This window comes from Sphaerodactylus townsendi, linkage group LG03 (genome assembly GCF_021028975.2).
Source record: "Sphaerodactylus townsendi isolate TG3544 linkage group LG03, MPM_Stown_v2.3, whole genome shotgun sequence".
Lineage (NCBI taxonomy): Eukaryota > Metazoa > Chordata > Lepidosauria > Squamata > Sphaerodactylidae > Sphaerodactylus > Sphaerodactylus townsendi.
In genome coordinates this window covers 112,519,792-112,547,244 of record NC_059427.1, presented here as the reverse complement: position 1 = coordinate 112,547,244, position 27,453 = coordinate 112,519,792, and the positions used below count along the sequence as shown (strand labels likewise).

Sequence of the window (27,453 nt, the reverse complement as noted above, 5' to 3'; positions counted from 1 at the left end):
TGTCCTTTCTGGCATCATTTCATGCTTGTTTCTGCAACTCTCATGACACCGTTCTGGTGAGCTATGTTATCTATGCACTTTGGTAGAAAACCTCTCCACAGGAAAACAGTTTGGGAGGGAAAGACTTTAAGTACAAAGACAGCTGGAGGGAAAGGGTTAAACATCCTCTTCCTTCCTTCCCCTCTCAATTCCTCAACTTACTCACAGCCTCCCATGGCTGCATTTAATTTTTAGAAAAAGTTAAAAGGTTCTCATACATGGCTGCTACAGAGTGACAAATTCAGCCCTTAGGAACCTTAGAGGATTTTAAAGCATCTTTAGAAGTCTTTGTTGCATTTATTATTCTTCTCTCAGATTTTAGCAAGTTCTTTTTCTCTGGCTGGAAAACAGACCAAGACCGTGTAAATTCAGCATCCAAATCTCATCTGCTCATGATTGAGCACAGAGTACTGCCAAGTGTAGGATAGGACTAATAATCCTACAGTCCTGACACACCCAAGAACCAAAATGGGAATTAAAAATATCTTCATTCTTCTGTTCTCCTAAATGAAGGCTCAGATTCTGAGCTTAGCCATCTGCAAATATAAACTTCCCCTGGGGCTAAACAGCCCAACTTGGAGACTGCAAATGGAACAAGATGGCACTCTTTGGCCCAGAGAAAGGAAGGCAAAGGACTAGCAGCAGATGAGCTAAAGGGAAGGCAGACCTCCAAGCTGGATTGCCAAGAAAGGGCTTTGTTTTAGCCTAACAGCACTTTGTATTGTGACATTTTTATTCAGAATCAGTTTAATGTTAAGCTTCCTGAGAAGTCCAGTCTGTGAGAAAGCTTTCTCTGGACAAGGAATGGCACAATGCTGGTTCCTGTGTAAGCTTCTCCATTTTTATAGGATGAGGTGAATATTCAAATACATATTCATTTGTAAATATAGAGTACTTTTTCAGCCGATGCTTTATGGTGTTTACATGGTGATTTGGATATCAGGATTGTGACTATTTGACTCTAGGCTCACAAACATCAATTTTCTGATAACTATCACAATTTTTTTATGAGTAAGCAGATACGCATGACACAAAACTAGCCCCAGAATGATCCTATGTTTTGATTCAGACTCGTAGCTTTTCTGGGGGGTGGGGGGAGCAATTATACAACTGGACAGAGTACAGAAAATATTGAAATCCCATTCAGCATTTGAAGAAATCTTATTAGAATTTGCCAACTGACAGTCCTAAGCAGAGTTAAACCTTCTCAACTCATCAGTTTTGATGGATTCAGAAAGGTTAATACAGAACAGGACTGCACAGTGTTTTTAATAATGGTTTATGATAATAATATAAACTCTAAGGATTTGCTGAGAGGAAAAATTGTCATAAAGTATTGTATATTTACAGTCTGAAGCTGCACAAAGGTAATAAAGATCCAATGAAGCAGGATCTTTAACATTTAAAACTTCTAACAAATGATTCCATACAGATTACAGTATCATAGAATCATTGGCCGATTACACACAAGGTGTTTGCTGCATGGTGGAGGCAAATGTCCACCACAACAAGATTTCTTGTAAGGATGAATTTTCTCTAGCCCTGCTTTCACTTTCCACTTTCTCCACAGCAACCAAATCCACATATAGCTCAATTTAATTTTGCATTGCTGCCAGATGAGAAAAATTTGCCAGTGGACACAGCTTTGTCCAGACCTCTTCCCTCTGCCCTCTGCCCACCTAATCTAACCCCACCACTCACTCATGCTGCTTTGCATGCTCCCCCTTGCCCTTTTCCTTGTTGCTGACTACTTCCCATTTCTTGTCCTGCCATATCACTTATATTGCCTGTGGCCTCCCTGTTCCTGCATATCTTTAAATCTTTTGATTTTAAAAAAATTGACAGATCAATAAACTGATACTAATATGAAAACACTAAAAATAATAAGACTAGTCAATCAGTCCAAACACCTGGAAAAGCCCATCGGTCTTGACACTTGCATTTGCAGCACATCTGGAGATGGATGATTGTGAACCTGGGGAGCTCAGCAAATGGCAGTTCATGTTCTCCTATTGCAGTATACGCCATGTGGCATAGTGGTTAAGTGCTTGCACTGCCACTCACACGGTCAGGAGTTCAGGGCCCCTGTGAGTTAGATATCCTGGCAGCTGGCACATGGTCAACTCAGCCATCAATCCATTTCTTGGTCGGTAAATGAGTACTAGCTCATAGCTAGGGAGTAAAGAATAGCCGGGGAAAGCAATGGCAAACTACCCCACAAAAGCGGCTTGCCTATAAAATCACTACTGGCAGTGGTACCCCAGGGTCGGATACAACTGAAGGGGAAAATTTACTTTTATTGCAGTTTTGCAGCTTGCACACTGCCATTACTCTCCCCTCCTCCTCACTTCCCACCATAAAAGACAAGCAGGGTTTAGGCAAAGTGTACAGATGTCGTATTCAAGACTTTTTGCCTTTTTTGCTTTTATGTCAATATATCACTGTGTCATTAGATCAATATATTAACCTATTGATAAAATTAAAGATAAAAATTAAAGATTATATTAAAAAGTAAAGCTCGAACGCGAGATAAAGAACCCGCGAAACATTGCCCCTACAGATGCGAGCAAAAAGCCAGCCCATAGTTAATGCCTACCATGCTGTAAACAGGGAGGTGGGTAATAATGCCAAACATGCTCCAAAACAAAGACTCCCAGGCCAGTTCCCTTTAAAGTTGTGGAAACCTTGCTGTGCATAATGGCCATAGAGTTGGGAGGGGCCATACAGATCATCTAGTCCAACCCCCTGCTCAGTGAAGGACAAGCATAAAGCAGCCTAAAGTGTCTCTCCAGCAGCTGCTTGAAGACTACCAATGAGGGGGAGCTCACCACTCCTAGGCAACTATTTCCACTGCTGTGCTACTCTTACTGTATACAACAACAAAAAACCCAATATCCAACCTGTACCTTTCCACCTTTACTTTAAACCCATTATTGTGAATTCTAACCGCTACTGCCAACATGAATAGCTCCCTGCCCTCCTTTAGGTGACAACCTTTCAAATACTTAAAGAGAGCAATCGTGTTGTTTCCCCTCACCCCTCAACTTTCTTTTCTCCAGTGAAAAATTCTCAAGTCCCTCAACCTTTCCTTGTAGGGCTTGGTCTCCAGGCCCCTGATCATACTTGTCACTCTCCTCTGCACATATTCCATTCTGTCCACATCCTTTTTGAAATGAGGCCTCCAGAATTACGCACAGTACTCCAGATGCAGTCTGACCAATGTGATGCACAGTGGGACAATGACAACTTGTGATTTGAATGTTATGCCTCTGTTGATACACCACAAGACATTAACTTTTTTTGCCACTGCATTCCACAAACTGCTCATATTTAGCGTACACAAACTGCATTCCACAAACTGCTCATATTTAGCCAATTAGCCACGCTGGCAGGAGCTGATGGGATTTGTAGTCCATGAACATCTGGAGCGCCGCAGGTTGCAGAATCCTGGTCTAGCTGTAGCCCAAGATCTTGCTCATACACACTGCTGTTCAGAAGCATCTTCCCTGTCTAGTTTGCATGCTTCTCATTTTTGATACCCAAACGTAGAACTTTGCATTTATCCTTTATCTTGTTCACATCCACCCACATTTCCTGTGGGTTCAGAGCTTGTTGAATCCCTATCTCTACCTTCTGGGGTGTTTGCTACTCTTACCAATTTGCTATCATCTGAAAATGTAATGAGTAGTTGCTCTACCCCATCATCCAGATCATTAATAAAAATATTAAAAAGAACTAGCCCTAGAACTGCTTCTTCTGGCATCCCACTGGACACTTCCCTCCAATAAGATGAAATGCCATTAACAATGACTCTTTGGGCTCAGTTTTCCAACTACTTTCCTATCCACCCAACTATGTTAGAGTCTGGTCTACAGCCCTTCAGTTTACCCACCAGAACATCATAAGGTACCCTGTCAAAAATATATCACAGGGCAAACAGGGACCCAGATGCTCCTGGTCAGGAGTCCTTGTAGGATCAATAATTTGTGTTGTAAAGTTCCCTGAAAATATTCACAGAAAAACCATGTCACAGACTATAAGTATGGGTGTGAAATACTCCTTCATTTTACTGCCCAAGTGCCTTTGTGAAGCTATGAACCAATGAGTGACTACATCATGGATTTCAAACCATAAGATTTAGTGATGACTACTAATTTAAATGACTTTAAAAGGGGACAGTTCCAGCAAAGCTGGACCAATAATGACTAAATGAATACTCCATATTCAGAGGCAGCTTGTTTCTGAATATTAAGGGCTAGGAGGCAACAGCTAGGGGAATTTTTGGACACCACATCTTGCATGTAGGATTTCTGGGGGGCCTGGTTGACCACTGTGTGAAACAGGATGGTGCACTAGAAAGACAGTTGCTTTGGTTTAACCTGACTGCTCCTGTATGTTCTTATGGGAGCTGCGCACAAGGAAATAGAAAGGAGTCCACTGCTTCTTAAAACAGCAGCAGACATTTCTTTGAAAATATCCTCAAAGCAAAGTGTGCTATATATAAATCAGACAAATCAGGTTGATCCATGATTTCATACATCAAGATGAGATCTATTCCTCTGCATTTTAGTGAGGAAGGTTCTGTGCACTATGAAGAAATTACCACATGCATTTCAATGGTAGCCATAATGACTAAAGGGAGGCAGGTATATAGTCATAATGTAGCCAAATGAATAGGGAGGCAGGTATATAGCATATTCTCTGAACATCAGCCAACTTGCTTATCGACCCATCTATACAGTGGAGAATGAACCATTCCAGGCCTTGCAGCCACATGGGCAAATGAGTTAATTGTTGGTTTCTCTAGTAAAATTTTAATGGGCTAGGTTATGAAAAGAATAAAAGCCCTAAATGGACACTGATAAAATATTATGGAAAGAATACCCATAAATATATCAGAAAGTTTCATTCCAAAGGAGGGGAGCAAAATTATTACTGTTACAGAGAACAAGGATACTCAGGGGTTCAGGACAGGGGCGTAATGAGGCAGCCCTGGGCAAACTGTAGCCCTGGGCAAAACCTGAGTTGGATGCCCCCCCCCCCCCGGGCGGCCACTCCACCATGACCAAATTTCTTTTTGCACCAGGACATTGGTGCCTGCAGGGGGTGCATCTTTAGACATATCAGCACCAAAATTTCAGCATATCATCAGGAGACTGTCCTTATGCGGCTCCCCAGGTTTGGTGAGGTTTGGTTCAAGGAGTCCAAGGTTATGGACTCCCAAAGGGGGTGCCCCATCCCCCATTGTTTCCAATGGGAGCTAATAGGAGAGCTAATACAGTTTTGAGGGTCCATAACTTTGGCCCCCCTGAACCAAACTGCACCAAACTTGGGGGGTGCCATCATCTCCAGATGATACCCTGAAATGTTGGTGCCGATACATCCAAAAATGAACCCCCCTTGCAGGAACATCCTAGAAATTTGCCCAAGAATCTTTGTTCTGCATTGAGTTTTCTGCATTGCTGTCAATGGGGGTTGCAGGCTGTGGGGGGCACATTTCTGAAGACACAGTCTCAAAGCTTTCAGGGTCTCATCAGGAGACTGCCCTAATGATACCCCCAAAGTTTGGTGCAGTTTGGTTCGGGGGGCCAAAGTTATGGACCCTCAAAACTGTAGCCCCCATCTCCTATTAGCTCCCATTGGAAACAATGGGGGATGGGGCACCCCCTTTGGGAGTCCATATCTTTGGACTCCCTGAACCAAACCTCACCAAACTTGGGGGGTAGCATAAGGACATTCCTCTGATGATACGCTGCAATTTTGGTGCCGCTAGCCTAAAAACCGCGCCCCCTGCAGGCCAAAAATGGAAAACCACTAAAATACCCAAAAATGAACCCAGCATTTTGATGCCCCCCACAAGGTGATGCCCTGGGCAGCTGCCCACCTTGCCCAATGGGCATTACGCCAGTGGCTCAGGAGCCACTTGTGGCTCTTTGACATGCCATCTGTGGCTCTTCTAAGCACTGTCCCCCACTGTGGGGACCTTCCCCATATTCTAGAAAAAGTGGGCAATTTATTTAGAAACTGGGGCCCTTTCCGCCCAGGCCTCCGGGCGCCCTCACGCTGGCAAGAATTCTGCCGGCGTGGGGGTGGAAGCCGTTCGCACGCAAGCGTGCAAGCGGCCCCAGCAGAGGCCGGCTCAGGAGATGTAATTACATCTTCCCTGTCCCTCGCGAGTTGTTTCCATTGCTGCCGTCGTTGCCCAGCTGTCTGCCTAAGCCTCCACGCTGCCCCTCCCAACCTTGGTGGGCCTGAGGACAGCGTGGGCAGCTTAGGAAGACAGCAGGGCGACGACAGGGACAAGGCAAGCAAGCTTGGTGAAAGGGGGAAGCAGCGTGTTCTCGGGCGGTGTGCCGCTCGCACCGCGCTGCAGAGAACACGCAGTTTTCTCCAAAACACCCCTTTAAAGGGCAGCTTTGGTGACGGCCTGACTTTGTCCCTGAGGGAGGGGAAGGGGAGCCAGGTCGGCACTGCTGCGTTTCAGCAGCGCCGCCTGTGCGAACGGCGGCCTGGGGGCGGCGTTTTTACCGTCCCCAGGCTGCCGTTTTTGGCCCGTGCAGAAACGGCCTGGGATAATTACATCATTATTGTGAGCCCAAGATAAAACTATACCTTGTTCAGGATAAAGATGACAAGAGCTATATTACTTTTCATGTGTGTTTGGGATGGTGCTACATTGGCATGCAGTACGTATGTTGCTCTTTTGGGTGATGAGATCTGCAAACATGGCTGCCCACAATCTGTGAAGCAAGTACCACTGATACAGAACAAGAAAATACATTGAGAGTGAATAGGATAGGTTTATTCCAAGGGAAATCGCACACAAAGAAATGTAGCTTTTGAGCTTCAAAGGGCAAGTTGAGTAGGGAATACCAGAAAAAAGTTCAGAATTAAGGAAGTTAATTAAGAATTGGATTATGATCCCTTTAGAAGTGCCCCAATGAAGGAAAATTCCTGCTCATGCTTGGAGGGTACTCTAGGTGACAATGAGCTATTCCTCACATATCCATTTTTCATCATTGTGATTCCCAACTTGAAACTTTCTCACCAGGCATGCAATGGAGCAGATCAGCAAAAGACAGTGCAACAATTTTTAAGGTGGATGAGTTTAGGGAAACAACACAGGGCAATATAGAAGATTCTTTCAATTCCAGTGCTTCGAGATGTAAAGATTGGATGGTGGGTAAAAGTATTATTTTCCCTAAATACAAAACTGGAGGGGAGGAGGTGCAATGAAACTAACAAGCAAGTGATTTAAAACCAACTAAACAGTACACTCATTTACTGCCCAAAATTAATTTCCTTGAACATTGAGAAGTAACTTGTTCAACCCCCCCAAAATCATGTCAGAAGTCTAAGGACAGCATCTCACACAGATATTTTATTTGTGGAATGCAGACTTACTGTGATACAGGTAGGCAGAACTGTACCAGTCAATCTGGTTTAGTTAATCTGGTTTAGTTAATCTGGTTAACAGAGGAGCTTTAGCTGAACTGTTGTTTGTTAAGAGATGCTGAGAAGATTTTGGAAGCTGAAAAGTAATTTGTTTTTATGGGCAATGTGATTTGTATAACCTGCCACATGGCATGAAATAACTAAGTTGTGGACCTTTGAACACTTTGTTGATATGAATCAGTTAAGTTGAGTTGAAAGTCACAGGCCGCAAAGAGAAAAACAGATGCTAAAATGTGTGATGGCCTGTATTCTTTTTGAAGAGCAGAGGTAAACCTGAAGGAAAGGTCTCAAATTTCAGAGGCGTTTGTAGAACAATAAATTCCTACCACAAAATGTTGTTTTGGAAGTTCAGGATTTGAATTTCAGTATACGGTTTCTGAATGATTTCTCCTTGGCTCCACCATCACTTCCCAGGTTGAGTCCAAACATCATATGAAATAAATCACACAGCCTGCCTGGCTGCCAGAACGCCTAGAATTCTGTCAACCTAGTTTACCTCCCATGTGGAAATCCACATCTCAAATTCTATACTTCAAGTTGAAAATTAATTCATCTATATTCAATAGTAAATGAATATGTTATGTGCTAATCTTTTTATTAATTTTGGTTTCTTGCATTGATCATGTTTATAATATCAAGCCATCTCGACCCAGGGTAAAGCTTTTTAATTTAACAAAATCAACTACCCATGAACACACTGCATGAGTTTTACTTTTTTTCAATAGCTGTTTAGCAGAACTTCCCTCACATGCTTTCTATTGGGTATGGAGTTCATAATTCAGTACTGATTAACAGCCCTTTTCTGTTCTTACAGTGATGCATCTCTATAACTCTGGAGTGCAATAATGCACATGCTTAATGGGAAGCAAGCCCCATTGAACATGGTGGACTTACTTCAAGGTAAAAATTCATTGGTTACATTATCAAGTTTCATAATGAAATGCTTTTGATTTCACCAGTAACCTCAAGATTCATAGAACCATTGGCTATGAGCCTTTCTTTTACAAAGGTGGGTGTGAAATTTCCTTGGGATGGTATTGCCTTGGAATTAAGCTTGTTGCAACCAATAGGAGACAGAGAAACTTGTTTATTCTGTAACTGAAAGGAACAAAAAGGTACTTATGAAAGAAGTATAGCTGTCCATTGTATTATGGTAATTAAGCATGAAATTCTAAATACACTTATTTATAAGTCCATAAGTCCATTCAGTAGGGTTAACTCTCAAGTAATTGTGCTTAGGATCAACATGTCAAATATCTTGTCCTAGGAAATTTTCCCATCTCTTACTAAATCAAGGTTTTAACTACTGGTATGCTATTTTTGCATTCTGACATTTGTGATTTATTTCATCCTTTTGAATGTGTTCATAGGAATAATCCCCACTGTGTAGTCTTGAGTAGGATTCTGTGCTTACCTGTTTAGGATTGCACTGCAAACCTAGATAAGAAAGAGTCCTTGATAATCAGTACCTAATTTAGAAATCACTGGGTGAATAATTTATTGCAGCAAGTTTAAAAAAGAAAACTGTGGTGGTGTTATACATTAAACCATGTTTTCAACCTAAACTGTTACTAACAGAGGTTATGTTGGGATTAAAACTATGTTTAGGGGTATATGCACCAAATGAAGTTACTGGTAAACAGATTTTATAGACCTTTAGAGAAAGTGACAGATCTTTTATATGAAAGTTGGTGTGTAATGGGGGATCAGGATGACATGCCATTGTCATAAATTGATAGATCTACAGAAAAACTATTAAAAGTACGCAAGGTAAACTGCCCAAAGGCTTTTTAAAAAAAATATGCTTGATTTTCTCAGTTGGGTAGACACTTAGGCCCCTTCCGCAGAAAGTATTTTAAAAAAGAAAAGAAAGATTTTTTAAAAGAACAAATGAAAAATCAAAGGACAAAACTACCACAGATATTTATACTAACAGTGATAGAGCTGTAAACAAAGTTGAAATATGTAAATCAAAAGAACTAAAAATTTGCTAATAAACCAGAGAAGTAGTTGGCGTATAAATTAAGAAAAGAACAGGAAAAGGGAATGATTTTGAAACTATAAAGAAACAATTTTTGACAGACAATAGGTCAATACAAAAAGTGTTTTTAACTGTTATGTGAACTTATTTAAAGGTCAATAAACTTCAACAGAAGAATAAAGACTGAAGACAGTAAAAACAGAAGAATATCTTATAAAATGTAACTTGCCTAAGATTACTGATCAATAGAGGAGTATTATGAATGGCACCATAACAATAAGAGAGGTGGTGAAGACTTAAATTAAAAAAAAACCTAAGAAAGGCACCTGGACCAGATAGCCTTTTGGGTTTATACTATAAATGCTTTGAGAATGAGATTTTACAACTTCTGCAAAATGCAATGCTCTATCTTACAAGGAGATGCCTGAAGACAGCTAACATAGCATTAATACCTAAAGAAAGACAAGACATATATTTGGCAATGAACTATAGACCAATATATTATTGAATAATGATTATATTTACTACAATTATAGTGGACTGACTGAAAATTATGTTACGGGATCTTATTCATGAAGATCAATGTGTTTTATTTTGTTTTACCTAAAAGACAACTGAGGGACAATGTCAGGATTCTGACAGATGTGCTGAAATATTTGGAAAAACATACTGAAAAACAGGCAGCCTTGATATTTTTGGATGCAAAGAAAGTGTAGGATAATTTCAACTGGTCTTTTTTAATTTAAGGTCTTGGAAAGTACGGAATTTGGAAACAATTACATGAATTTATACACTACAAACAGCACAAATAATTGATAATGGAGATCTAACAAAACCATGTAATATCCACAAGGGAACAAGGCAAAGATGCCCACCCTCTCCTTTCTTGTTTATTCTTGTGTTGGAGGTTTTAAATAGAGTTATAAAATTTGATGGAGCATTGAAGGTATAATTTTTTAAAAAAACTTATAAATTAAAGGCGTTTGCTGATGACCTGGTGTTGATGTTGGAAAACCCTGTAAAGGGGGCTGAGCCATTAATGTCTAAACTGAGAGATTTTGGTGCTTTGGCAGGGTTTAAAATTCTTATGCAGAAGACAAAGGTTATAACTGAAATATGACTACACAAGATTAAAAAGAGATGATGAGTATTTAGAATTGAGGATTCAGAATTGAGGAAAAGGTGAAGAATGTTGGTGTGGTGTTATCTAATGAGGACTGAATGCTACTTCAAAATAAAACATGGAATTATGTTTTAAAAACCCTGTTAAAATGGACTGAATTACAGTCATCCCTGCAGGGAAGAATTTCAGTGATTAAGATTAACATTGAACCAAGAATGTTATTTTCCTTTCAAACAATACGTATTTTGTTAAATGATACCTTATTCAAACAACGGCAGAAAGACATATCAAACTTTATTGGACTAGGGAAAAGACCCAAGATGGGAAAGAAAGGGATGAGCGTCTGGTTCTACCACATTTGAAACTGCATTTTGCCTCCTGCTGCTTAGCTTGGATGAAAAAAACTGATTATTTTTATTAGTTTATATGCCACTTATATGGACTTAGAAGAACATGCCTTGAAATTTAGTTGTCATGCTTATGATATGATAAAGTTAAAGTTAACAAGGATTTTAGCAGCCAATACATTACATGTTCCAATTAAGGGTATTAAATAAATACAAACATAAACTTTGTTAAAAATTCCAGGGTGGCTTTCACCACAAAAAGCACTATATAGATATGAAACGATTTTTGAAAATAAATTATTTGTCTATTGTGATATCCTAGACTTCTCACAAGGGAAATGTAAAATGAAAACCGGAGAACAACTACAGGTAAAAGGTATTTTTGTAATTGTTTTTGTTATGAACAGCTATGAGAGAGATTTAAATTAGATAAAAAGTATGGTTTTGATGATACCAGGATGGAATTTGAAAGGAAACTATGTACAAAAGATGAACATTGTATTGCTAAGATGTATAAAGTTTTGTTGAGATTGGAAACAGAAGTAGAACAGGTGAAAGAATGTATGATAAAACGGACTACCAATTTTGGGAATTGTATCCAATTTGAACAATAGGAGAATATGTGGTCAAAGGATCTTCAATATACATTAAACTTTAATTTGAAAGATAATTTTTATAAAATGATGTATCATTGGTATATGACTCCAGATAAACTGGCAAGGATGTATAAAATGTGTCAAATAAGTGTTGGAAATGTGAACATCAAGAAGGGCTATTTTATCATTTATGGTGGACTTGTGGAAAAGATAAGGAATTCTGGAGGTCAATAATACAATTCAAAAAATTTTGAAGACAAATATAAAAATGAAACCTGAGGCTTGGGACCAGTAGATAGATCTCTGAAAGAAAACATGGGATTTTGTTTTGGAATTTAAAAGAAGCAGCAAGAATATGCTATGTACAGAAATGAAAAATTCCAGCTGTTAAAGAATCATGGGTAGAGATATTAGAGTTGACAGAGATGACCAAACTAACACTGTTACTTAAAGTTAAATTTTTGGACAACTGGAAATCCTTGATAGATTATTTGGATAAAACAAAAAATGATTATTAGTTATTTTGAAGGATAGAAATAGTTAAGAGGATCTTAGCAGTAGCTCTAAAAATCCAGTAGTTAAAGAGCGAGTGGTAAAAAAAAGTATTTTTACTATTAATATTCAATGCAGATAAAACTGAGAACCCTTATGGAAAATGTACTTTATTTTTCTGAGATTCTTTTTTGTTTTCTTTGTGATGCAAAGCTGTTTAATGCTAATTAAAAAATGTTTGAAGCCAATCAACACCTAATTTGAATAATGTATGTAATTATTATTTGGTTTTTGAATGTATGGTTTTATTTTTGACCCTTATTTATACCACTGTGTGTGTATATATGGTAATTAGCAAATATCTTTATAATTGAAACCTTTATAATTACACTGGTTTTGCCTCAAAAACTATGCATTCAAACTTCAAATAGAATTCAAATAATAAAAGAGTTACAGCATTTCTGACATCTGTATTTGCCTGGATTTAAATATATGATAGAGTAGCGACAGCTACTCTGAACAAATCACTAATGTAAAATATATTTGCTCTTATAAGTAAAAAAAGATACTCTCAGGCTGGTTTCTTTGGGTTAGCTGGATTGCCCTTGGGTCTGTGGCATAGTGCCATGTTGATCTATTTGCAAATGGAGGTAAAAAATAGAGGAAGTTATGAAGATGAGATGCAAGAGAGTTTTGCCTCCTAAAATGTCCTCATTGATGTTCCAGGATATGGTAGGAAAAAAGTTCCTCTCCTCATCATGAACTTTATCTATTGGTCACTGCAACAGTCCCAAAGGGTATTGCAGGAAGGCAGTAGCAGGCAGTGTTGGGCCCCCCAGGTGTTAATGAGATTCCCAGCAGTGTCCTCCCGCAGCTGCTACAGGCTAAAGGAGATAAATTACAGCAGTAGACTGTTTATACATTGAAAGGGCACTTAACTGACTTCCCACAAGGGATTAAAATGCCCTTTCCCACCAAGGCCATATCACTAATCATGTGACTGCTGTTAACCCCTCAGATGCTAGTATTCTTTAAGCACTAGGGAAAGTGAGTTCTTTGGCATTTGAAATGTCACAGGATACATATTGCCAACATTAAAGAAACTTCAGGATGGAATAGAGTAGCTAGGGTTCTCAAGTGTAAAGATTAAGCTGCTGCCTCCTCTATGGATGTAGTGGACACTCAAAGTACTAGAGAAATATTTGCAGAGTTCCTATCTAATATGACCTACTCTTGTACTGTTTCCTCACTAAGCTCCTACATCTTCTCCTGTTCATTATGTAACACATGCTGCTAGCACATAGTGGCATCCAAAGGGAATAACTAAAAGACACAGACTTGTGTTGTATACTACCACTTTCCTCAGCCACGTCTGAAGGCTTCCTAAAACTCAGGGCTTCTTCCATGGGAGGAAGGTTTCTTGTATTGCAGGAAACTTTCAAACTTGATGGAATGGAAAGAGATATAATACAAGTCACAGTGTTCAGAACTGACTTCCCCACACCACCCCCAGTAGACTAGCTTGCTTCTATCCCAAGAAAGAATTTGATTCCTAGTGCTGGAACTGAGTATTATCTAGTGATAAGTAGGTAGCAAATTTTATCTAGGGATAAAATCAGATCCAAGTGATTTCCACCATCCCTTGGAATCCACAATACTTGAGATATTCAAGCAACAAATCAGCACTTATTTTTCTATTCCATATAATTCCATGTTTCTACTTATACAAAACTGCACATGTCAGTTAACTTCTATACATCTGTCCAGCAGCAGTGGCGTACTGGTTAAGAGCAGGTGCATTCTGATCTGGAGGAACCAGGGTTTCATTCCCTGCTCTGCCGCCTGAACTGTGGAGGCTTGTGAGGAATTCAGATTAGCCTGTGCACTCCCACACACACCAGCTAGGTGACCTTGGGCTAGTCACAGCTTTTCGGAGCTCTCTCAGCCCCACCTACCTCACATGGTGTTTGTTGTGAGGGGGGAAGGGCAAGGAGATTGTAAGCCCCTTTGAGTCTCCTACAAGAGAGAAAGGGGGGATATAAATCCAAACTCTTCTTCTCTTCTTCTTTCTTTCTGAACAACTTTGTCAATGCAGGAGTAATTTTGTTGGGATAATCTTGTTGTAAAATGAAGGAGAAATAATAGATTGTATTTTGAGAACTTCCACACAGAGAAGAATAAGAGTTTGTGTTTATACCTCCCTTTCTCTCCTGTAAGGAAATTCAAAGGGGCTTACAAGGTCCTTCCTTTCCTCTCCCCACAACAGACACCTTGTGAGGATAGGTGAGGCTGAGAGAGGCTCATTCCGCATATGCAGAATAACGTACTTTCAAACTGCTTTCAGTGCTTTTTGAAGCTGTGCGGAATAGCAAAATCCACTTGCAAACAGTTGTGAAAGTGGTTTGAAAATGCACTATTTTGCGTGTGCGGAAAGGGCCAGAGTTCTGAAGAACTGTGACTAATCCAAGGTCAAAAATATATATAGTGAGCCGGACACAGTATCTTGTTAAAAGAAAGGAAAAGAACCTGTCTGGCTCTAGTGCGAAATATACAAATCTATTTTAATCTATGGTCAATGGAAAGTGGGAGTATTGACCCGGGGAAAGAATAATACTTTCGACAAATATGTCTTCTTCAGCCACTTTAGGCACAATCGTTCTATCATAATAATAAAGAACTGTGACTAATCCAAGGTCACCCAGCAGGCTTTGTGTGTATGAGTGGGGAAACAAATCTGATTCACCACATAAGAGTTCACTGCTCATGTGGAGGAGTGGGGAATCAAACCCTGTTTTTCAGATTAGAGTCCATCTGCTCTGACACCACTACACCACACTGGCTCTCCCTTCCTCCTGGATCTCAGTAGAAACAGAAATAGAAAGGTGGTATGAGTAGGCAGGACTGAGTACCACTGCAGAACCAACAGTCAGAAGACCAGCCCCATCTTATAGTTATTGACATGGTTAGGAGTTTTTGATGAGAGGTGAAAAGGGAAAAGAGGAAAGGTAGTGAGTCAAAGATCAGAAAGGTCGTGATAAGCAAATGAAGGCTGGAAGAAGAGATAACCTAAGGCCCCTTCCGCACACGCAAAATAATGCGTTTTCAAACCACTTTCACAACTGTTTGCAGAAGTAGAAGCTGCTGTCCGCTTTTAGCTTCAAAGAGCACTGAAAGCAGTTTAGAGAAGTGCATTTATTCTCGTGTACAGAATGGCTCTATGAGAATGCTAAGAGAAAACAATTAAAAGAAACTAAAAACAGGGGTATTTTGATAAGCCTAAGAAATAAAAGGGAGGGAAGGAAGTATGTTGTAGCCTGATCTCATCATGTCCTGGAAGCCAAGCAGGGTCAGTACTTTCATAGGTAACCTCCACATCAGATTCCTCAGAGAAGACATTGGAAAACTACCTCTGGTTGTCACTTGTTTTGAAAATACCTTGAGGGGTCATTGTGAGTTGTGACTTGACAGCCTTACATATGTACACAGGAAATGAAAATGCCAAAGAAAAGGAAGCTGCATAAGTATCAAAGTATCACTAGGAGAGCCTGAGAAAGGTGAAGGGACAAAGAAAATGGGGAGGATGAAGCTTCAGAAGAGGTTCAATGAAAGAAGGGATGGAGATACAGGGAGAATAAGGCCCTTTCCGCACGGGCCAAAAACGACGGCCTGGGGGCGGTAAAAACGCCGCCCCCAGGCCGCCGTTCGCCCAGGCAGACCTGACTGCGCTCCCCCTCCCCCAGGGCGGCGTCAGGCCGCCCTAAACAACAACCCTTTAAAGGGTTGTTGTTGAGGGGAAAGTGTCTTCCCGGTGGCGCGGTGCGAACCGCACCGCCGGGAACACGCTGTTTCCCCTTCCCTTTCCCATTTACCTCTCGTGTCGCCGTCCTGCTGGCCTCCTAAGTCCCTCCCTCGCTGTCCTCCGACCCCTGGAGGTCGGAGGGCAGCGTGGGCGGGGCTGAGGAGGCCCGCTGGACGGCAACACGAGAGGTAAATGGGAAAGGGAAGGGGGGAAGAGGTGGCTCCATGCGGAGCCGCCTGCTGTCTGCCGGCCTCTCCAGAGGCCGTCCGCATGCCTGCATGCGAAAGGCCTCCGCCTCCACGCCGGCAGAATTCTTGCCGGCGTGGAGGCGCCTCGATGGCCGTGCGGAAACGGCCAAACAGAGTTGGGCTTCATGAAGAAACATAGAAATGGAGCAAAGTAAAAGGAGGCTAGGGCTCATTCAACTGTAACTTTGCTTTTGGCCTTCCCCACACTGGGTGCAAATCCTGAAGAACTACAATAATGAAGATGGGGGGAATCACATCTTTGACTGCGCAACTTATGTTTGGTGTAGAAATTATAAGGTTATCTGAAGGTAAAATTTGTGGGTTTTTTACCATTTATGTTACATCCTTGGAATTTTAATAGGTTAGTTATTCAGATCAGTCTCAGTCATGATTGCAGATTAGTAGAAAACACTGAGTCATAGCTAGCCACAAACAAAGCTGAAGCATAATGTATCAAGAATAAGTGTGACAGACATTTTGCTATCTACATTTTAAAAAAACACCTGCTGATGTTTTGTCACACTTCAGCATAACCAAGAAGCAGGTGGGACTCTGCAGATGTGGAGGCAGTCCGTGCAGATAGGAGTTGGACTGATCATTAGTGGTGGGGTACTGAGGTCATCAGGGATGAAGAGGAGGTTTAGTCCCTCCCCCTCCACTTAATGCCCAACAGTGTACTTCTGTATTGTTCTATATGTAAGAAGTCAATGATTTGCAAAGGAAAAATAAAAGCATTGTGGATGCCACTGGAAAAAGGGCAAAATCTTTCCTCCATCCATGACATTGGATGACTTGACCCCCACTGGTATCCTGAAGTGACACATCTGTTTCTATGCAAGCAACATCAGTAATGAATATGGTTGGACACATGGATGTCTAAAACCTAGAAAACAACAAACTGCTAAAGAGAGTATGAGCCTGTTCCCACTCCCTAATGCAGCTGTGGTTGGTGGTTCAGAACAGGCAAATAGCTCTCATGCACAAAGCTTTTGTGGGGAGTGACAGCAGTATTCTCTCTTGATCCATGGCTACTTTTGGAATGGGAAGTGGGGGATTGCTGCAGAAGTCCCTGCAAGCGTCTCTGACCTCCCCACTCCCTCACCCCATTTCTCAATGACAGGCCATGAACGATCACAGAATGACACTTTCTCACTCCCTTTAGCCTCTTCAGTGCCAGACTTCTTCCAGGCTTCCCCACATGGAAGGGAAGTGGCATTGAAAGTGGTTATGCATCAACTGCCCCCTCCCCCTAGCAAGTACAATCTGACAAAAATAATGGAAGGAAGGCTTCTGGCTCTGTCACTGTGTGCAGAAATGTGCTCCAGTGCTTCCAGTTTAGAGCTCCCTTCATCAGACCCCACCCATCTCAGTAATGAGAATCTTGCTAGAAATTAATAATTACTTGTTATTCTACAACGTGTTCTCTTAAGGAATGAGATTGTTCAGGACAAAGGACCATGCCTTGTTCTCTTCATACATTTATTCCTTGTTCATCTGATATTCCTCATAGTCTTCGAAATGACTATCAGTAAGGAATTTTGCAAATGTATGTACTCAGGAGATTTTTACTTTAAACTTATGATGCAGGAATTTTCAGGGTTTAGTGCTGTTCTGGCCTTGACAGATACTCAGTATGCTTGTTCTGCTTCATTACCATTGTGTGATATCATCGTTAGAACTAACACTATGTGGTTCCAAGGGGTTGGTTTTTCCCAGCGCTAACTGTGAAAAGATACCTTTTGCAAATCTCTAGCTGTGGTTTCTAAATTAGTTTTCCTAAACTTGAGCCCAACCACAGACTTGGGAAGCATTGTACGCCTCTGTCTCACAAGATCTTTTAAGCATTTTCAGCAGTAAAACATAGTACATTCTTTATCAGGAGTAGATTAAAATATGGACAAACTTTCTGTTTCATTCTGCAAAATAAATTCCCTGAGCCTTGGGAATATTTTTCAGTATCTCCCCAAGCCTGAACTCTTTAAGGATAACTTTGTTCACATGCATGTGAAACAGATAACATCCCCCCCCCAGCAAACTCCCCATTTGATGTTTGCACTGCGTTTAACACACAATGCTTTAAACTTTGTAACATTGCTATTCATATTCCACACTGTGTACAATAGAAAATGTACCAGTCATGCAGATAGGCATATTTTAATAAGTGTTGATATGAATTACCCATCTGACAAGCACCACGGTACATTTAATGTTAGCTGAGTTAAATTATTACTGAGAGCTATCAAACTGTAAAGTTGACTACTTGGATCTCACAGGAGGAAGGGGGCAATTTTCAAGGATTTCCCTTCTTTGCAGGCCTACAGATTCCCTATGCTGTCCATGGACAGCCCCCTTTCCCTCACTACAGCAAGAGTGGTTAAGAGCCACAGACTTTAATCTGGAGAACCGGGTTTGATTCCCCACTCCTCGACATGAAGCCTGCTGGGTGACTAATCACAGTTCTCTCAGAACTCTCTCAGCCCTTCATACCTCACAAAGGGGGTATAAAAACAATTATTTTTCTTCTTATGAGAAGCGCTGGAAAATATTGGGGCGGAAATGGAAAATGGGAGGGGGTGAAGTTGTACTTTGTGAATGAAAATCACTTCCATCCACAGAAATCTCAGGCGTGTTTAAGCCACCCTCTTCTAGGCTATTTCTTGAATTTCCTGATAGCAGCGTAGTTAATCTACTGAAGTCCAGTATTTTATGATGCTTTTCTGTCTCTTTCAACTCTGATGTGTGCAGATAAAAACCCCCCACAAAGTTTAAAATACATTTGCAATACCAGACTGTCCCATATGGATAGACAAGGTGCAACTGAACCTTCTTACAACTGTTGTCTCTAAACATTTTCAGTCCTTCCTTTGACTTCAGTTCCGCTTGCAGGTAGATGCAGAAGAGGAATCATTAAGCAACTCAAAGCTGTTGTGGTAAGTTATTGATCTGAAGTTATGCTATATATTATCCTACAGATTCAAAAGCTAATTTCCTTGTGAAATAGCAAGAACAAATGATACTACTTAACTTACTTGAAAAATACAATTAAAAATCTACTAGCACACAAAAAGAACAGGTAAGCTGATTGATTGTGTAAAGCAGTACTGTGTTTAGAGGGAGATAATCTGCCAAAATGTGAGCATTGGTGTCTCAGCAGAACAAGAATATAGCAAGCATTTTACAAACTCCATGCCTGTATGTGGAATAAATCATAGCATACTTAGTTGTATTAATTTTCTAAAGGAAGACAGTGACCCAAACAACTCTCTGTGCTGCCAATATTTGGAGTTGTTATTATTCTTGGTGTTCAAGAGCAAAGAAATTAAAAAGCTCTTTAAAGTCACATCTGATTATGATTTACTGGAACAAATAAAACTGTGCATGTGCTGCTGCTTTAGCTTACAAATGAAAGCCAAAGCAAACAGTACCCACTGTCTATTAAACGATCTAATTCAGCATGCATAAATGAATTTTATTCAGAATTTACTCAGAACCTTACTCATACTTGCATGAATTGGAAAGAAATTCACCAAGGTTATTGATGAGCAGCCAATATAGGATCATTAGTGACTCCGTTCAAAATATTTCAGTGCCAAAGATGAAAAATCCAAAAAGCTCAGTCCTAGTTTAAACAAAATGTTAAATAACTAACCATGTTGTATCCCCCTAAAATGGAATGCCTGTTGTACTTAGTGTATTCCACATGCCTGGCCTGGCCTGGCCACTGTCTAGAATTTTCAGCAGAAACTGAAAACTGTTCTTCTGAATGTGGGCTTGGAATTTCCTTAAAGATAATGTACTGCCATTTTCTGCACTGAGGCAAGATCCATAGAACCCAAAGTAATCATTACTCGTATACCACAGTAATAAGTTTGTGATCACAGAGAGTGGAAGGGATGCGGGATGTTTTGTGGCAAAACATGCCTTGAATCCATGGAATAAACACAAATCATAACCACTTGTTATTATAGTAACAAGCTACTAATAGTTAGAAAAAAAGACCTGTGAATTCACTCATTTCTCTCTAGAGCAATTAACTAATTGAGATGGGTGAGAAACAACTTTCTGCAGTAATTAGGTGTTCTGGCCATGCAAGCACACCCTTCTGGGGAAAAAACCATTTGATTTAAAAAGAATTAATTTTCATCAGTTACATTATTCTATTATTTCCTTCTTCAACTTGAATCTTCCCTTACTGGAGTGAAATGGAAACTTAATGTGTCACTCCTACCATTATTATATCCATGCCAGTTACCAAACTAATTATGTTAACTGCCTAACTTCCACCAAATATTTCTTTAGTGTATTTGCAGTCATTTGATATTAAAATTATCCTTTAGTATTTAAGAGACCCCATACGCCAGCTTCAAAGCATGTTTGGTTTTCCAAGAAAGTGGGTAACAGCATAGTAAATTTCCTACAATTTTTATAGGAGAGTGCTGAGATGGATGAGGGTGTTTTCTTTTCCACTATTAGATGTCCATGATTTCCATTTTGTAAAGCATTGCCAGACAAGGAGTATAGACAGCTGTCATGCATGACTTTTAAAAGTTAAGCCAGGTTCAGGTGAAAAGTCTGGGAAGAAGGAATACTGTATTAGGATATAAACTCTCCGTCAAAAAACTACTCTGAAATCTGAGTTCATGATGAGGTGGTCATGGCTGAACTTTATTATAAGGAAAAAAATATTTAAGCAACTTTGGATAATTCAGAAAACCCAAATAGGTTGCTGGCAGCAGGGAAATACCTTGAAGAAGGGAGCTAGGACAGAGCCCATCTGGCATTACAAAGTAGTCTGAAAGTGTGTGGACAAGGCACGGGGCAGCAATAAACCTGGGGAAACAAGGGTTTTGAGTGCATCCTAGCTGTGCGAAGTACTGAACTGAACTGTAGGATGGGGTGGGAGGCGGTCCAGAGCTCAGTTATTGGAGACTCTGGGCCCCAATGTTTGCAGGGATGATTCAGATGAAGCACATGAGTTTTTCCATTTGTGAATCTCTTATAATTATTCATGGCTCCTGACTAGACTACTCCCCCACCCCCAATATTTTAGGTTGCAAGGAGATTTAGCAAAAAAGGACCTCTTTGCAACCATCTTTCCATAAAGATGTAAGATGTGGGAGGGGAGCCCTAGGAACTTCAAGGGAGGGGAAACTTGTTTGTTTGCTTAGGAGACATGGGGATTTATGCTGGATTTCTAAGGATTCAATAAAAACTAGTTCCAAGAAAGCTACCCTGTTTGCAAACAACTGGCTTCTCAAATACTTTGATTTATTTTTATTGTTTGGGCATGAAACGTGAAGAAATATTTGTTCCAGAACTAACTTAATGATAGTTAAATACATTTATAATTCCGTCAAACCAATCCTAACCATGTTTATTCACATGGTTTCACAGTAGTACTTACTTCCAGCCAAGTGTGCTTAAATTGCAATACCAAACATTTTATAGGGACTGCCCTTTCAAAACTCAACTTGAATATATTTGGGTACATTCCAGTTTCACTAAGAGGGAACTGTTTTGCAAGAAAGTCCAATTTGAAACCAGTGGATCCAGTCCCCAACAGAATGCATTTGTTTCAACTGAAGCAACTTTTCAACTGATATGTTTAGGAGGACTGAGGCGCTAAAGAAGAAAATAAAGTCATGTTTTGAAAACAAGTAACCATTGGAGTGTTTCATTTCCCCACAACACTTCAGAGTGATTTTAAGAGAGAGAGAGAGAGAGAAAGAGAGAGAGAGAGAGAGAGAGAGAGAGAGAGAGAGAGAGAGAGCGAGCTTGGCCATATTACACATCTGGCACAGCCGCTGGGATAATTCCGATCTAACTTGGCAGTGGCTAAGGCAGTGGGATCCCTCGGAAGGCACCAAGGCTCCCTGTTTCCTTTCCACCCGCTCTTTCCCTTTCTCTGGCTGCTCCCCCACCTCCACTCCGGTTCTAGTTCTGCACCTAAGAACTGCGATTCCACCTCAGTGCTGGGCTGGTTTGCCTGGTCAAAAGGAGGCCCTGTGAAAGAGGCAGGTGGCCCCTTTTCTTTGGTTCAACTGGGTCCATTTAAAGCGTCTGGTCCAGAGGATGGCCACATTTGACTAAACAGCTGGGGAGTTAGCTGGGGAGGCTGTTTCCCCTCCTCCCGCCTTCCTGGGCATAAAAGGCTTCTCTGAATTGGGGTAGGGAAGAAGCTGGGGGCGGGGGCTTCACTAGGGAGGAAAGGACAGGGAAATTAATTTCCTGCCAGGCTTAATTTAAGTAGCCGAAAGACTTGGACTGAAGCCTATTGGAGGCTAAGAGGGCTGCAAGCGAGGACAGGAGTGAGACCCCCACACCGCTCTCCGTTCCCAGATTTTGGGCCCATTCCAAAAAGCGCACCGAGTGTGTAAAGCACAAGGACAGACTTTGGCTAGTCGGGGGTCACCCTCCAGTCAGCATTAAGCGTCAAGGCACCAGTTCTTTGGCTGTCTGTGGATGGGTGACCCACGGGAAGGCAACTGTTGTGTCAGGAAAGCGAAGCCTAAGAAGATCTACATGGAAATCAACTTTTTATGTACAGGAGCAATGACGAGACCTCTTCATGGTGTCAGCCAGGAGGTCTCAGGTTGGAAGCCTGGCGGCACCGGCACCAGCACCAGCGAACAGACACAGAGCAGACCCTCGGAGAAGTGGGTCAACACAGACAGTTCCCGACTGAGTTTAACTAGGTGGGTCAAACGAGGCTCATTCAGCTGAATAACCCTCAGGGATTGTTTTTAAAACTCAGGAAAGCAGGATGCAATGTTCGAATAAACTAAACAGATTGCCAGGCTGAAGCTGTACTTGGGAACGCGTCCAAAGCGGGTTTCTTCCCCGCTGCATTGGCCCAGGGAGCGCCCACCTGTCTGAAGTGCTCCATAAATTTTAATTTTGAAAACAACTAACTGCTGGAGTGTTTCATTTCCCCCCAACACTTCTGAGTGATTTTTAAGTGCAGGTCGCAGGGCATTTAGGGAAGGACTTACATTAACTGGAGACAGCGAACTTGGGCAGGGAGGGGAAGGGGGGTTAGCCCTCAGGTTCAGAATCCGGTCAAGGGGAAGGTTCAACTGAACATGAAAAGAAAGGCAACTTCTGAGCATGTGCAAAGTACCTTGCAGGAATAGAAGTTTGTCCCATCTACCTGCAGTTGGAGATGGGTTTCTTGCAGAAGGCACCCCACATAGGACAGACAGAACTGACTCCACAGGAAAGTGCTGGGCTTGGGGTGATATGAAACAGTGCCCGCCTAGGGTGAGATGGTGGACTGGCCTGGCAGGTGTGTGTGTGTGTGTGTGTGTGTGTGTGTGTGTGTATAAGGACTTCATTTAGTGAGCAAGAAGCGCATTGGGGACAGCCCCGTTCATTTCCCTTCGAAAGCACCTGCAGTGGAACGGCATTTCTCTCCTCTTAACCCACCTCATTCCCTGGAGCAACCTGAGGCTTCCTGTGCTGCAGAATGAGATGCTAGAACAGGGACCGGACAGGGACTGTAGAAGGCAGATCTCGGAAAGTCACAGGAAATCAGGACGACATCTTTTCTCTCCCCCCCCCCCCCATCCCTGCCCCTGCCCCTGCCCCGGCGGCGGGGCGCTGCGCTGGCACTCACCGACGCACTCGTTGGCCTCGCGGGCTGTGGCCCTCTGCCAGGGCCGGTCGTAGTGGAAGGGCTTGCAGCGGTCGCACTCGGGGCCGGCGGTGTGGTGCTTGCAGTCGCAAACCAGGTTGTCGTCGCGGTCGCGGACGCAGCGGGCGGCGTGGCCGTTGCACTTGCAGCGCCCGCCCACCTGCAGGTCGGAGACGGCGTAGTAGTAGGAGTCGCGGGCCAGCTCGGAGTCGTCCTCGTTCTCGTCGCCGAAGGTGTGCAGGCGGCTGAAGACCACCCTGATGTCGGTGGCCGTGACCCAGTCCTGCAGCACGGGCGAGTTGTCGAAGTCGTGGGCCGAGGGCCGGCCGTCCAGCGTGCTGAAGGCGATGAGGCCGCCGGCCAGGGGCCGCATGTCGGTGTGCGAGTCGGTGCAGACGGCCTCCTGCTCGTTCTGCTTGGTGATGGGCGCGCGGCTGGGCCGGTTGTACATCTTGCGGCACTGCGTGGAGTAGAACTGGAAGGGCGTCCAGGCCTTGCCGCCGTCCATGGACTTGTAGATGGCCATGGACTCCGGGCGCGGCGAGCAGAACTGCAGGCTCACGTAGGTCACCTCGAACTTCTTGCCCAGCGCCAGCGCCAGCGTCACGTTGTGCGGGTGCTGCACGAAGCTCTCCGACTGCCAGCACGTCAGGTTGTGCGGGTTGTTCAGGTCGGTCAGGTAGGCGGCCGGGCGCGCGCGCTTGGGGTCCCCCGCGTCGCACAGGTGGCACGCGCGGCTCCGCTCCTCGCCCTTCTCGGCCAGCACGCAGTAGCGCGCGGGGGGCCGCCCGCACGTGCTCGACACCTTCACCTCCTTGCCGAAGGCGGCGTTCACGAAGTCCGGGATGCAGCGGCGCGCCTGCCCGGTCTCGTCGTAGCAGGGGTCCGGCTGCGGAGCCGTCTGCACCGCGAACATGCTCAGGCCGTGGCCGCCGCCGCCGCCGCCGCCGCGCACGCCCTCCGTGAGGCAGGCCGCCGCCGCCAGCGCCACCACCAGCGCCTCCCAGGCCCACGGCCGCATCCCGCCTGCCGAGGGCAACGCCGCCGCCGCCAGGGCGCGAAAAGCCACCTGTGGGCGAGACAGACACACACAGAGAGAAAGCGCGCGTCAGCTGCGCCCGCGGGCCACTCCGAGGAAGGGGGGTGACGGGGGCGGACGGGGGGGGGGGACTCTTCCTGGCTCTCGAGCCGCCCGAGGGGGCAGAGGCGCGGATTGGGCTGCGGTGGGGGGAGGGAATGGCGCTGCGCGCGCGCGCGCGGGAAAGGATTCTTTGTGTGGGGGGGAGGCATAGAGCGCCCGCCCCTGTGTGCCCCAAGAGGCAGCCAGCCTCGAGGAGTAGTGGGGAGGGTCTCAATCCCCGGATCTGACCGCCCAATTTTGGGGCACTGGGACCGGCCAAGAGGGAGGGAGGGACTCTCGGCGGGGGCCCCCTCTGCCCTCTTACCCAGGGCTGGCCGAGAGGAAAGCGTTGCCCCAAGGGGCCCCGGACTGGTCACGTGGCGTGCCTCACCGGCGGCTGGGAGTCCCCGTGTCAATTTCCCCAGGAGTTAGGTGGAGTTGGGCGGGCTGGCGCTCTGGCCAGTCGGACCCGGGCCAAAGGGCTGGCGAGCCAGTGGGGCCCGCAGAGTTCAATGGCCTGTTCCACGGAGGAGGACTGCCAGGTTGCAGCCTGCCGGGAGAGAAGGCGGCCGAGAGCGCGCGGGGAGACAGGCAGTCCCGGGCTCCCCACGCACCAGTGGCGGCCGTGCTTGAAGCAGGTGGGCTGCAAAGAGAAGCCCGCTCCACTCTCCTGCGTCAGCTGCATTGCAGGTCAATGCCAGGGAAATGTGTGAGCTGAGGGAGAGGCGCTGATTTCCCCGGGGCTGACCGCAGCCGAAATCCCGCGCGTCTCTCTCCACGGCCGGAAAAGAGTGGCCGATCCGGGAAGGAGACAGCCAGTAAACCCCCCGGAGCGGCGGCTTCTGGTCACATGTGGTGGAAATCAGAGGGAAAGGGGGGCTGCTGCCCAGGGGCCTCTCTCAGCCCTCTCCGCGGGGCCCCGAGTGCCGCTTAAAGTCGGCAAACTCCTCCCGGCAACTAACTCGGGGATCACATCGCCTGCATCTTTGTTAGCGCCCGAAAGAGAGACCGAGAAAGGAATGGCCGGAGAGGGAACCCCGGACGCTTCAGAACGAACTAGGTTGGGAGATGCGCCGAACTCTGCTCCGGGCAGAACAGGTCCCGCTGCCCCCCCCCCCCGCCGCCGCCCTCACCGGCGCCGGAGTCCGCTGGGAAGACTCCAGGCGCCGAGCGCGCGGCCGCGGAGGCTCTCAGGTGGAGGCGCCCGAACTCCTCCCCCCAGGCGGCCGGCAGCGTCCTTCCAGCCCCCCTGGCAGCCGTCCGCCCGCCCGCCCGCCTTCCTTCCCGGCTCTCCCGCACTCCCTCCCCTGCGCCAAGAGCAGCCGGTCTCCGGCAAGTCCTGCAGTACCCCCCACCGCCCGCGTCTCTGCCTCGGGTTGCAGGGGCTGGGAAGGAATAGTCCCCCGCCCCGTCCGTCCTTCCCGAGCCGCGGCGGGCGGCCGCTACCTGGCTTGGCTGGCCTGCGGCCGCGGATGAATCGGCTAAGTTTATCCGGCGCGCCGCGAACAGCTGCAGGCGGCGGGAGCGGCTCAGGGGTCCCGGTCGGTGGCCATAGTCCGGCCCCGGCGAGCTGCCAGGCTCGGTGGACGCCCGAAGCGAGTGAGGCGCCGGGCTCGGTCCGGGGCTGAGGTCATCCCGGAGGAGTGACACCCCGTGGGCTCGAGCGGGGGAAGACACGACGACGACATCCACTAGCGGGAAAGCAGGACCCGCGGCGGGGGCGGGGAGAGGCGAAGGGCTGGCCGCCGCCGGGCTACGAAACGCTGGCACCCACTCCGCGCGGCGGCAGAGGGGGGGGGGGAGGGGGAGGAGGAGCCACGACGGGAACCAGCAGGAGGGGGCGGAGGGGCACCAAGCTTGGGCAGGATCCGGACCTTCTCGGGGTCTTCAGCTCCCCGCGGAGGGGGCGGAACCCGGGCAAGGAGGGTCAGCCGTCTGGGCAGGGGGAGAGCGGTGGGGCCGCCCGAGAGCGAAGGCTGCCGTGGCCTCCTTTTCTTCCAGAAAGAGAAAGGGACAGCCAAGCGCGGCCGTTGGGCCAACCCGTCCGAGGGGAGCGAGACAGAGGTGCCCAGTGCTGAACGCTTTTCTGCATCTGCTCTCGAAGGGAAGATGATGATGACGCCAGCTGTGCTGAGAGGAGAGCGCAGCAGCCCCCGCACGGGGTGGCACAGCGGGTCAGAAGGAGAAGGGGGGGGCCGGGGAGATGTCCCAACTTGGGAAGTTTTTGCCCTGTCTCGAGGAACTGAGAAAACTTGTGGGCAGTGCTTGCTGACTCAGTTCCTGGGGGCTCCAAGGCTCGTTTGAGAAAGAGAGCGGCGCTTTCATACATTCTGAATGATGCGTTTTCAACGCAACGAGCATTTGCAAGTGGATTTTGCTTGAAATTCAGCTGCAAAGTCAATTGAAAGGAATTGAAAGGGCATTATTCAGCGTGTGTGAAAGCGCCCCGAGACTGGGGGACAATCTTCTCTTTTTCTGGTAAATCAGATGCGCTCCAGTGTCACCAAGTCGGAAGGTCTCGCAGGTCTCTGCAGCTCCAGAAACATTCCAGCGTCATTCCATTTACCCCCAACCCTCCCTCGAAACAGCTTGCTAAAGCTCTCGGGTTCATAGCCTACAA

General features: G+C 45.0%; 1 protein-coding gene across 1 annotated transcript; it reads right to left on the bottom strand.

Annotated features, from left to right (window-relative positions):
• Positions 1-22,646: 22,646 nt before the first annotated feature.
• Positions 22,647-26,573, bottom strand: NTN1 (netrin 1). Its single transcript, XM_048487398.1, has 3 exons — positions 26,280-26,573; positions 23,696-24,782; positions 22,647-22,771 (listed from the first exon to the last, which is right to left on the bottom strand). The coding sequence occupies exons 2-3, from the start codon at positions 24,732-24,734 to the stop codon at positions 22,647-22,649; spliced, it is 1,164 nt and encodes a 387-aa protein (XP_048343355.1). The 5' UTR covers positions 24,735-24,782; positions 26,280-26,573.
• Positions 26,574-27,453: the final 880 nt, after the last annotated feature.

What these genes read in the sequence shown, in the direction of transcription:
- NTN1 (XM_048487398.1), bottom strand. Translation starts at nt 24,734, where the DNA reads ATGCGGCCGTGGGCCTGGGAGGCGCTGGTGGTGGCGCTGGCGGCGGCG. An exon ending in CGAGGCCAACGAGTGCGTCG is followed by an intron (nt 22,772 to 23,695) that starts GTGAGTGCCAGC and finishes TGACCCACCTAG; the next exon opens with TTAAACTCAGTCGGGAACTG.